The following is a 12,160-nucleotide window of genomic DNA, read 5'->3' on the forward strand; positions in this document are numbered from 1 at the left end:
GGAACCAGAACCTGTCCTTCGTCCATGCTCCTGGTAAAGCAGGGGCAACTGTAACAGGGTGACTATCACCCAAGCACCCCCTCAGGGCCAGGGGGTCTTTGCAGCACCCCCCCCCATTTTTCCCTTCTTCAGGGCTCCTTACACAAACCCCACAGCCTTTCCCCTTCAATCACAGCCCTTCATGGCATCTGCTTGTCTTCATTTACAAAATTCCAAAGAAGGAACTTCCCTCATTGCTCACAGAGTCCCCAGAAATCCGTCCCAGGGCCCAACTCGTACCTCAGACTCTGGGGAGCAGAAAAATGTCCCTTCACAGAGCCTCTCCTGGCAGCTTGCGGGTGCCTTCCCCCAAGCTAACTCCATTACAGCTTCTCAGAACCAGCCCCTTCCCCACGCACCTGGAACCACTTCAGCTTTCTTTGGAGGAACCAGCAGCTTGAGGCTCCGTCCTTGCATCAGGTGTCTCTGGCTGGCTCCTTTAGCAAGTCTGTTCCAGGCCTCCAGGCTGCTGGGGGCTGCTCCCTCCCTCTTGCTCCCTTTGCTCTCCCGCAGCAACCTATGACAGAGATTTCTAGCCAGGCTTGGAGTTCATTGCGTTAATCTGTGTTGAATCCCTATGAGAAGGAAGGGGTCATGATTTCTAAACTGAAACAAGCACAGACCCCCTTATCTAGGTGACTCTCTCATTCAGCCACTGAACTAGGCTCTATTCTAAAGCTGTGAAATTGATAGCGGTATGGAAACACTAGAAGTGGGTTTGAAAGCAGCAGATTCATAGCATACTTCCCCCTAGGGCTTTGTCTACATGGAAAAGTTTGTCTCCACTTGTAAGTAACTCCCTTCTCTTCTTGTGCCAATATATATTTATGCCTGTATCTGTAATTTTCACTCCATGCCTCTGAATAAGTGGGTTTTCTACCAAATAAATCTGTTAGTCTTTAAGGTGCCACTGGACTCCTCCTTGTTTTTGTGGATACAGACTAACACGGCTACCCCTCTGATATAGGAAAGTTGTTTTAGTATAACCTAAGGTGTGAATTTAAATCAATCTAGTTACACTGGTATAGTCTTCTGTGTGGACACTCTTATTCTGGCATAAGAAGGCCTTGCTATAATTTAGGTTGCTTGGGAAGTGGTCCACATGAGATGGCTATACTGGTATGACTACACCTGTGTAACTATACCTGTATGTCTGGTAAAATTTTCCATGCTGTCAAGGCCTACCTAAGGGCTGGGTTACACTGAGAAGTTACAGCACCGCAGCTACATCTCTCATGGGTGTGAAAAATCCACACCCCTGAGAGACATAGTTAAGCCAAACTAACCCTCAGCACCATGTAGACAGTGCTAGAGCCCCAGTAAAAATGCCCCAATAACAACAAAGTGGGTAAACCAGATAGTCACTAAGCTCTTGAATGTCTTAGGGTTAAACTACTCAGTTTCCTCCTAGAACAGTGGTTCTCAAAATATGGTCTGCTGACACCCAGGACGTCCATGCTATTGGTCCACAAGATCATCAAAGATTAGAGAGAGAACACCATAAAGGAGATGGGGTGCATGCACGGGGAGGAGATTCTGTGCGAGGATTTGCAATACTCCCCAGGCTGGAAAGGTTGGAAGACTTCAGTTTTAGAGGGAAGACACCAAATTTCCCTTATCATAGCTGGGTTTTAGAATGTGCAAGGTTTGGCCCTTAGTTTCTCCAGCCTCCTCCTTCCTGAAGGATCCACAAATGTTATGCAGATAGAGGTAAGAAACCGTTTTCAGTCTCTCTGCACAGATACTATGGAGGAGAATGGTTTAGAAGAGTTATCTGAGGGAAGGGATTAGAAGGAGACCCCATCAACTGGAACGCATGGGATGCCTTGTCCTAGGGATGGGGGTTCCACAAACACCTCTCCCAAGAGGAGGAGGTGGTTGGTGATAGTCAGGGACTCCCTCCTAAGGGGGATGGAGTCATCCATCTGTCATCCACACCGGGAAACTTGAGAAGTGTGCTGCTTGCCTGGAGCTAGAATCCAGGATGTGACGGAGTGTCTGCAGAGACTGATCAATCTCTCAGACTGCTACCCCTTCCTACTTCTCCATGTGGGCACCAATGATACTGCCAAGAATGACCTTGAGTGGGTTTGGGAAGAAGGATAAAGGAGTTTGAAGCACAAGTCATGTTCTCATCCATCCTCCCTGTTGAAGGGAAAGGCCAGGTAGGGACCATCAAATTGTGGAGGTAAATATGTGGTTGCACAGGTGGTGCTGGACAGAGGGCTTTGGATTCTTTGACCATGGGATGTTGTTCCAGGAAGAAGGATCGCTAGGAAGAGATGGGATCCAGCTAATGAAGAGAAGGAGGATTATCTTCGCAGGCAGGCTTGCTAACCTAGCGAGGAGGGCTTTAAATTAGGTTCACCAGGGGATGGAGACCTAAGCTCTGAGGTAAGTGGGGAAGTGGGATACTGGGAGGAAATGCAAGGAGGAGGGTGCAACAGGGGAGGCCTCTTGATTCATACTGAGAAAGTAGGGCAACGGGCTAGTTATCTTAGGTGCCTGTACATGAATGCAAGAAGCCTGGGAAAGAAGCAGGAAGAATTGGAAGTCTTGGCACAGTCAAGGAACTATGATGTGATTGGAATAACAGAGACTCGTTGAAGTAACTCACATGACTGGAGCACTGTCATAGATGGGTATAAACTGTTCAGGAAGAACGGGCAGGGGAGAAAAGGTGGAGGAGTTGCACTGTATGTAAGAGAGCAGTATGATTGTTCAGAGCTCCAATGTGAAACTGGAGAAAAGCCAGTTGAGAGTCTTTAGGTTGTTTAGACATGAGAGCAACAGGTGATGTTGTGGTGGGGTCTGCTATGGACCACCAGACCAGGAGGATGAGGTGGACAAGGCTTTCTTCAAACAACTAACAGAAGTTTCTAGATCACAGGCCCTGATTCTCACGGGGGACTTGAATCACCCTGACATCTGCTGGGAGAGCAATACAGCGGTGCACAGGCAATTCAGGAAGTTTTGGGGGACAACTTCCTTGTGCGAGTACTGAAGAAACCAACTAGCGGTCATGCTTCTCTTGACCTGCGGCTCACAAACGGGGAAGAATTGGTAGGGGAAGAAAAAGTGGGTGGCAACCTGTACAGCAGTGACCATGAGATGGTCAAGTTCAGGATCCTGACACAAGGAAGAAAGGAGAGCAGCAGAATACGAACCCTGGACTTCTGGAAAGCAGACTTTGACTCCTTTAGGGATCTGATGGGCAGGAAAGGAGGAGGAGGGGGAAAGGAGGCCAGGAGAGTTGGCTGTATTTTACAGAAGCCTTATTGAGGGTGCAGGAACAAACCATCCCTGATGTGTAGAAAGAATAGCAAATATGGCAGGCAACCAGCTTAGTTTAACAGAGAAATATTCAGTGAGCTTAAACACAAAAAGGAAGCTTACAAGAAGTGGAAAATTGGACAGATGACTAGGGAGGAGTATAAAAATATTGCTCAAGCATGCAGGGGCGTAATCAAGAAGACCAAAGTACAGCTGGAGTTGCAGCTAGCAAGCGATGTGAAGGATAACAAGAAGGGTTTCTACGGTATGTTAGAACAAGAAGAAGGTCAGGGAAAGTGTGGGACCCTTACTGAATGGGGGAGGCAACCTAGTAAGAGAGAATGTGGAAAAAGCTAAAGTACTCCATGCTTTTTTTTGCCTTGGTCTTCACAGACAAGGTCAGCTCCCAGACTGCTGCACTGGGCAGCACAGTATGGGGAGGAGATAAGTAGGCCTCAGGGGTGAAAGAACAGGTTAAGAACTATTTAGAAATGCTGGACATACACAAGTCCATGGGGCTAGATGCACTGCATCCGAGGGTACGGAGTGAGTTGGCTGATGTCATTGCAGAGCCATTGTTCATTCCATTGTTCATTCTTTGAAAACTCGTGGCAATCAGAGAAAGTCCCGGACACTTGGAAAAAAGCAAATATAGTGCCCATCTTTTAAAAAAGGGAAGGAGGAGAATCTGGGGAACTACAGGCCAGCCAGCCTCCCCTCAGTCCCTAGAAAAATCATGGAGCAGGTCCTCAAGGGATAAATTTTGAAGCACTTGGAGGAGAGGAAGGTGATCAGGAACAGTCAGCATGGATTTACCAAGGGCAAGTCATGCCTGACCAACCTAATTTCCTTCTATGATGTGATAACTGGCTCTTTGGATATGGGGAAAGCAGTGGATGTGATGATATACCTTGACTTTAGCAAAGCTTTTGATACAGACTCCCACAGTGTTCTTGCCAGCAAGTTAAAGAAGTATGGGCTGGATGAATGGACTATAAGGTGGATAGAAAGCTGGCTAGATCATCAGGCTCAATGGGTAGGGATCAATGGCTCAATGTCCAGTTGGCAGCCGGTATCAACCGGAGTGCCCCAAGGGTCGGTCCTGTGGCCGGTTTTGTTCAACATCTTTATTAATGACCTGGACGATGGAATAGATTGCACCCTCAGCAAGTTCGTGGATGACATTAAGCTGAGGGAAGAGGTAGATACCCTGGAGCGTAGGAATAGGGTCCAGAGTGACCTAGATAAAAGAAATCTGATGAGGTTCAACAAGGACAGGTGCAGAGTCCTGCACTTAGGCCAGAAGAATCCCATGCACTGCTACAGGCTGGGGACCGACTGGCTAAGCGGCAGTTCTGCAGAAAAGGACCTGGGAATTAGAGTGGATGAGAAGCTGGATGTGAGTCAGCAGTGTGCCCTTGTTCCCAAGAAGGCTAATGGCATTTTGGGCTGTATAAGTACGGGCATTGCCAGCAGATCGAGGGAAGTGATTATTCCCCTCTATTCAGCACTGATGAAGCCACGTCTGGAGTATTGTGTCCAGTTTTGGGCCCCCTCACACAAAGGATGTGGACAAATTGGAGAGAGTCCAGCGGAGGGCAATGAAAATGATCAGGTGGCTGGGGCACATGACTTATGAGAAGAGGCTGAGGGAACTGGGATTGTTTAGTTAGCAGAATAGAAGAGTGAGGAGGGATTTGATAGCAGCCTTCAACTACCTGAAAGGGGGTTCCAAAGAGGATGGAGCTCGGCTGTTCTCAGTGGTGGCAGATGACAGAACAAGGAGCAATGGTCTCTAGTTGCAGTGGGGGAGGTCTAGGTTGGATATTAGGAAACCCTATTTCACTAGGAGGGTGGTGAAGCACTGGAATGGGTTCCCTAGGGTGGTGGTGGAATCTCCTTCCTTAGAGGTTTTTAAGGCTCAGCTTGCCAAAGCCCTGGCTGGGATGATTTAGTTGGGGATTGGTCCTGCTTTGAGCAGGGGGTTGGACTAGATGACCTCCTGAGGACTCTTCCAACCCTGATAGTCTAGGATTCTATGATTATGTAGCTTTTGCAAGAAGCAATCACTGAACTCACCACCTCTAGGGTGGAAAATGGCAGCTATATAACAGCGTGATGCAACACTAAGCAGCAGTTTAGTAGAGCCTAGCTTCTCAGAGAGAGAAGGAGAGAGAAGAGAGAAGAAGAGGAAGTGATGAAGAATGCCATGACCAGCTGTAAATGCAGTGGGCACAATTAAGGATGCAGAATATTGGCCAGGCCTCTGCAGCTGACAGCCTTACATGTGTGAATATAAATGGCCACGAGTGGTTGGGACTTTGCTTTTACATCTCATTTAATTAAAATATGTTACCTCCTCCAGCATCTTGCCCCCTAACACCAGGCTGGAGAATTGATCCAGAAATAGGCCCAACTGTCTGCTGAATGACCACTCGAATGTCACACTTCTCTGCACTTTTATAGCAGCTTTCAGCCAAAGAGCTCGATGCGCTTTACAGATGTGAACATGACCAACTCCCTGCAAAGGGGGTAAGCGCGATCAGGCACATTTAAAAGTACTTGCCCAAGGGTCACGCTGTGAGTCACTGGAAGAGCCAGGAATAGAACTGAGGGGCCCTGGTTTCCAATCGCCCAGTGTTACCATTCCACAACACGGCTTCACCCTGCAGATAACGTCATTGCATGCAGTGCATTGCACCAGATATGGCCCAGTCTGAAATGCTGGCTATGGCATGTGCTGCAGACATCAAGCACAGGTAGGGACTTCCTCTCCCAGAGAACATGCTCTGACATTGGCTCGTCAGGTGTATTCACCTCACTGCTCTGTGCCTCAGTTTCCTCATTTATAAAATGGGGATAACAATAGGCACTTCTTTTTTCAAGTGCTTTGAGATCCACTGATGAAAAGCCAGGGATGATTATTGTGCTATATAAAGAAAAATCATTATGCATTATCGTTATGGGGCACCTGGCATTGGCCGCTGTTGGGAGACACGATACTGGGCTAGATGGACCTTTGGTCTGACCCAGTATGACCGTTCTTATCTTCTTCTTTTAAAATTTGATCTCTTAAAAATTTCCACAGGCATTTTTTGGACCCACTTAGTATGTGGCACATGTGACCGAATGCCCCCACTGCACTGCCCTGTGTGTCTGGCGCATCTGCCTGGGAAGTGGCACAGTAAAACACCAGAGTTTGGCGAGAGAATCTCAGCCCTGCCCAGGACCCTGCTGTCACACAACAGCTGTGATGGGTGTGAGAAGGGAAGGGGTAGACTTAGGGCTGGATCCTGCACACAACATCTCAGAGAGGCTGGACTTGATCCTGTGCTGGGCAGATGCAGAGCAATGCCAGGTATATGAGCAAGGGACCTTCACGTTACTGGCTGCCTAGCTCCAATCAGAATCCTTTCTCCCACCTGGTCCCATTTACCTTGGGAGTGAAGGAGACAGCAGGCAGGGAGCCTGTCATATACTAAAGATCAATGCCAGTGATTTAAACCTAATATTTCACCTTATTTGTATCCGCCTGTCCCTATCTTCCAGACTGCCACTGGAGTGCAAAAACCTTGCTCAACCTGCTGCATGCACAAGGATTTGCAGGATCAAGAGGAAAATAAGTGTTAAGTATTATTATTATTGGTATTATTACTGTATGGGCTCCTTAAATAATCTAACCCAACTGGTGGAATACACACCCTGTCTTCTTCTTTCCCCTCAGGTGGAAAACTCGTCAGGTTAGAGGGGCTAGTGCTCCGAAGGGAGGACTGATTGCTCAGTGGTTACAGGCTTAGGGCATCTGCCCAAGCTGTATTAGCCCTTAGTCCAAGTCCCTGCTCTGCTCTAGGCTGTAGGCTTGGGCTAGTTGCTCTACTTCCCTATCTGTAAAATGGAGCTAAAGCATTTCCCTGTGTTATGAGATTAAATCCATTAAGGATTGCGAACAGCTCAGGCCCAACAAGTGCCCCAGATAAGCAGCAGTGCTCTGAGCTGTGCATTACCTGTGACTGAGAGGAAGCCAGAGGTGATGGAAATGTGATCAGGCTCCTTGAGTCACTACTAGCCCCAGTGATTCTATTTTAAACTATCCTCCTTCCATTATATATTCTGACTGTGCATCTGGATCCCTGACCCAGATACACACAGGCTTCAAACCAGACAGCAGGGAAGCAATGAACTCTTTGCTGGGCTGGGGAATGAAAGCAAATTAGGGGAAATGATTGAGATGTTTTTGTGCATTGGGTATCTGCTTGTTAGATGTTAATCAAATGACAATACAGCAGGCACAATCCCTCCTCCACTAAATCAAAGCCAATGCAGAATGCCAGCAGAGGCTTAGCTTAATGCAAAAATCCCCCTCAGGAAGGGCAGAAGGAGGGGATAACAAACCCAACATCTTTCATGCTTCTACAAGGAACAAGAGAAACAAAATACATACACATGGCAGGGGGGAAATAGCATAAGGTGAATAGGAGCCCAGGGTGATGTAAATCTGGAATAACAGCTGCCCACATTGGGAGGAAAGCCAAAGCCTTTAAGGAATTGCATAATTACCCATTGGAAAGTCTATTCCCTCAGGACCCAATTCGGAGAGGCGCTGAGCCCTTTACTCAGTGGGTGTTGAGCATCACATCCTAAGCATGGCACCACCTTTGTGTGCGTGTAACATTGGGGACCCTCGTGTGTATGAATGCACGGCCAGTGTGTACACGGAATAGGTGGTTAGTTCCATGTGCACGTGTGTCTGAAAGCCGCCATTGGAGGTGTGGCTATGATTTAGCTGGGGATTGGTCCTGCTTTGAGCCAGGGGGTTGGACTCGATACCTCCTGAGGTCCCTGCCAGCCACGAGATTCTCTGAAAGCTCTAAGCGTGTGTGTGTCAATATACAAATACCGCTCTCCACTATCTCCAGCCATAAACACACCCACTCGGCGGAGCTGGGATTCACATCTACAGCTGCCGAGCCTACATTTCCCTCTCCCTCCTGCTGAATGAGCTGAAAGCCAAGCTGGGATCCCCCAGCAGCCTTTGGCGTCGCCTCCCTCAGGGAACCCCCGCTCCAGCTGTTCCAGCTGGGAAAGAATTCGCCCTGCGCCTCCTGCCACTCACGTGCCGGGTCTCCAGGGGGGAGGCTGTGGGGGGGTCTCACTTTTCCTTTCCTGGGGGGCGGCAAGCCCAGCTCGGCTGAGCAGAATTCCCAGCCTTTGGGGCGGTTGGCACGCCCTGATCAGAGCGCCCAGGCTCTGCCGGATCCTGTTGTTATCGTTATTATGGAAAGGCAGGGAAAGAAAAGGGGGGAGGGGGAGGAGAAGAGCTGGCAAAACGTCACAAGGAGAGATTTCCTTATTGGGACTCCCTAGCCTACATCCTGAGTCCATGTATGGGCATTTACGTCACAGCCCGCCTCAGTGGGGACTCCAGAAAAGGAAGCGGCGCGGCGCGGCGGAAGATCAGAGGCAGCAGCGCTGCAGGTATAAAAGGCGCCGCAGCGCTGCGAGCCGGGAGCACCCGCCAAGCCCCAGCGCGGCAGCCGGGCACCGGCCTGGGAAGGAGACCGCCGCGGCGCGCAGGGGCTGGAGCAGCGATCGGGAGCGGGGCTGGAGAGCTGGGGACTTCCCCTCCGGTCCCACCCCCCTCCCTCCCCGAGCCTGGGCTCACCGGAGATGTTGAGCGTGATGGATTTCTCCTGCCAGGACTCGCTGTATGCCAAGTGCCAGGAGAGCTGCGAGCTGCGAGCGGGGGAGCAGCCGGGCTCAGCCCCGCAGGAGCAGCAACTTCTGGCGGGGCAGCAGAGGGAGGCGGAGGCCGATTTCCTCGGAGGTAAGAGACGCCCCCCCCCCACCTTCAAGTTGTAGCTAAGCAGGATTGCGGGGGAACCCGGCTTCCAAGCCTGGCGCTGAAAGAGGAGCAGGGCTCCTGCTTCGCGAGAGTGGCCCTTGGTGATGATCCAGAGCCTGGGCAGGGCCTTCCGCGGAGCTCTCGGGGGGTGGGAATCGGGCTGGGGGCACGGTGCTCTGCCGTGGCACCGCTTTGGGAGGGAAGCCGCGCTGGGCAGACGCCGCGATTTGTTATACAACACGGGAGGGGCACACAGCTGGGCTGTGAGCTCCTGCATGGACCGCTCTAGCCCCGCTCCTTATGCAGCCCCTTCTGTATTCCCCGCCCCCCAGCCGAGCAGCGTCTCTAACCAGCTTCTGTTTCCCCTTTTAATTCCCAGGAGAATTCATGGGCTCCACAATAAACGGGGAAACGGCGGATTACTTCTTCCTAGGCAGCCAGCCGGCCCCCGCGCTCAGCTACACGGGCAGCTTTCTCATCAAGGCCATACCGGAGCAGCCCCAGGACCAAGAATCCCTCTTCAACCTTATGTCGGGCATCCTGGGCCTTTCTCCGTTCCCTGGCTCCGAAGGCCACCAGAGGCAACTGGACTCTCTCTACTCGGTCCCCGAAGCCATTCAGAACCACCTGGACCTTTACTCCACCTGCCAGCCGGAACTGAATCTCTCTGTCCAGCCCCCCTTTGCTGAGCAGGGCTACCCCGCCTTCCCCGCCCTGGAGAATGCGCCCCAAGTCCCTGCCTCCCCGAGCGTAGGCAGCTCCGGGCAGTGTCTCTTTGAGGCAAAACTGTTGGAAAACAAGCAGGACATTAAGATTCCCCCCATGGCTCCAGCCCTGGACAAATTTAAGGTTTCCTGCGCCCAATGGGAGCCACTCGCTCAACCTCAGAACTACTTGCCAGATGGCTACCAGTCCTCCGAGTCCTTCCAGCCCCCGGAAAGTAGCCAGGCCGTGTTCCACCCCCTCGGATCCAAAATGGAAAACGTGTTGTCCGTCAGCTGCCAGTCAGAGCTCAGCAGCCTGGCTGAAGCCTCGGGGACCTACAGCAACAACTTAGGTTTCAGTTGCGAGCCAGAAAGTTTCCAGAATCTCGGCAGCCAGGGGCAGATCCCCAGCGACTTCGGTGAGGCCAAGCTCCATAACCTCCCACCGCAGTTAGTGCAAGACTTCGACTCCTCCTTGGCCCAACCTGAGGTCGTGCCAAGCTTAATGAACCCAGCCGAGCTCCTCCGCCGCCACCAGTCCCCGTCAGTCCCTAGCGCAGACTTTCTGGTCCATTCCGCCACCTCTTCAGCCAACCCCAACATCCTAACCGAGCCAAAGAAGAGAACCCGCAGGACCAAAAGCTCCTCCAAATGCTTCTGCCCTAAGCCGCACGAGAAGTCCTTCGCCTGCCCGGTGGAGAACTGCATCAGGAGCTTCGCCAGGTCGGACGAGCTCAACAGGCACCTCCGGATCCACACCGGCCACAAGCCTTTCCAGTGCCGCATCTGCCTGCGGAATTTCAGCCGCAGCGACCACCTCACCACCCACATCCGGACGCACACCGGCGAGAAGCCCTTCTCCTGCGACATCTGCGGCCGCCGGTTTGCCAGGAGCGACGAGAAGAAGAGACACAGCAAAGTCCATTTGAAGCAGAAAGCGAGGACCGAGGAGAAGCTCAAAGGCCTCGGCTTCTATGCGGTGGGGCTGTCATTTGGGACCCTCTGAAGCCCAGCTGGGAGCCCCGATGGATGTCGTTTTCTGGGGTGAGCCCGGTCACACCTCGCTGAAGGGATCAGGCTGGAGAGTCCACCTCCAAATGGCTCCTGGGTGGCAGTGGCGAAGACCATGACAACTGGTGGCGTGCAGGGATCGCTCCATCTGGCGATTCATTCTGCCCAGGAGGGAAGGCGCTTTCGATGTACATAAGTGAAAGGCACCGCACCTGTTTCGAGGGGATCCAGGGGCGATGCACACTCCTATGTGCACAGTCCCTGCTGGAGGAAACCAAGAGATCTCAGAAGTGAAGGAGAAAGCAGAGGAATAACCCGCGCTCCAGGCAGTCACGCGGTTTCAGCACCACGCCGAGTGGACAGCTCCAGCTAGCGGGGGAGCTGCGCGGGGCAAAGGACGTTTGCAAACCGCAGTTTTAACTTCAGTTTCCAGAAAAAGGAAACGTGCAGAAAGAAACCCCGCCCACGTTTCAGACGAAGAACAAGACGCAGGCTGCATTTTTAATAAACTGAATCCGATTGACCTTGCCAAGCACTTTACTGGACTCCCTGAACAATCCATTGTAAGAAATGTTCTGGTGCAGTTTCGACATGAGGAGTCTCTGTTGGGGGGCAGAACCAAATGGATGCGATCAACATGATTTACTGACGCGTTAATAATTGAAGACAGGTGGCTTACCAACTTTGGTTCATAATGTTTTGTATAGAACTATGGGTGGGGGGGTCCATCCCCCGTAAATATTTTTCTCTGTAAAAAGCAGAACCTATCAGGACTATTACAAAGCTGTGTTTATTTTTGAAATTAAAGTTTGTTCTACTCTAGAAATCCTCTTTGCATTTTTTCTTTACAAATCCTATAATGTTGCGTGTCAATAATACTTTTGATCTCTAGATCTCCCATGACCTTACAAAGATGGCTCAGTATCCTACAGAGAGAGGAACTGAATCCTGCAGAGACCGGTTCTGATAGCTGTGCTGCACCAACTCCTCACAGTGGCCCATTGAAATCAGTGAGCACTCATTAGCATGCTGAAGACAGCAGTATCTACCCCAGGGGAGTTAAGAACTTGCCTATGGCCACACATCCCATCAGTGGCAGAGCCGGGAATAGAACCGTTTCCCTAGCGTAACTCTGAGCTATGTCTCCTGTACCTGAAGCAACCTCTAAACAAAATGGTTGTTTTACAAGGAGACTCGTGTTATTCCCCTTGGGATTGCCTAGAAAGGAATGTGAAATGAGCTAGCCGTCAGCCAGTACTGAACGTAAAGGGCATGAATGTACCCGGGTCAC

The 12,160-nt window shown here is 51.0% G+C and overlaps 1 protein-coding gene across 1 annotated transcript; it reads left to right on the forward strand.

Annotated features, from left to right (window-relative positions):
- Nucleotides 1-8,844: 8,844 nt before the first annotated feature.
- On the forward strand, nt 8,845-11,650 carry EGR4 (early growth response 4). The gene is made up of 2 exons (XM_050943420.1): nt 8,845-9,136; nt 9,534-11,650. The coding sequence occupies exons 1-2, from the start codon at nt 8,980-8,982 to the stop codon at nt 10,862-10,864; spliced, it is 1,488 nt and encodes a 495-aa protein (XP_050799377.1). The 5' UTR covers nt 8,845-8,979; the 3' UTR covers nt 10,865-11,650.
- The last annotated feature ends 510 nt before the right edge of the window (nt 11,651-12,160 follow it).

Source organism: Gopherus flavomarginatus, chromosome 3 (assembly GCF_025201925.1).
Source record: "Gopherus flavomarginatus isolate rGopFla2 chromosome 3, rGopFla2.mat.asm, whole genome shotgun sequence".
Taxonomy (NCBI): domain Eukaryota; kingdom Metazoa; phylum Chordata; order Testudines; family Testudinidae; genus Gopherus; species Gopherus flavomarginatus.

What these genes read in the sequence shown, in the direction of transcription:
- EGR4 (XM_050943420.1), top strand. Translation starts at nt 8,980, where the DNA reads ATGTTGAGCGTGATGGATTTCTCCTGCCAGGACTCGCTGTATGCCAAG. An exon ending in GGAGGCCGATTTCCTCGGAG is followed by an intron (nt 9,137 to 9,533) that starts GTAAGAGACGCC and finishes TTTAATTCCCAG; the next exon opens with GAGAATTCATGGGCTCCACA.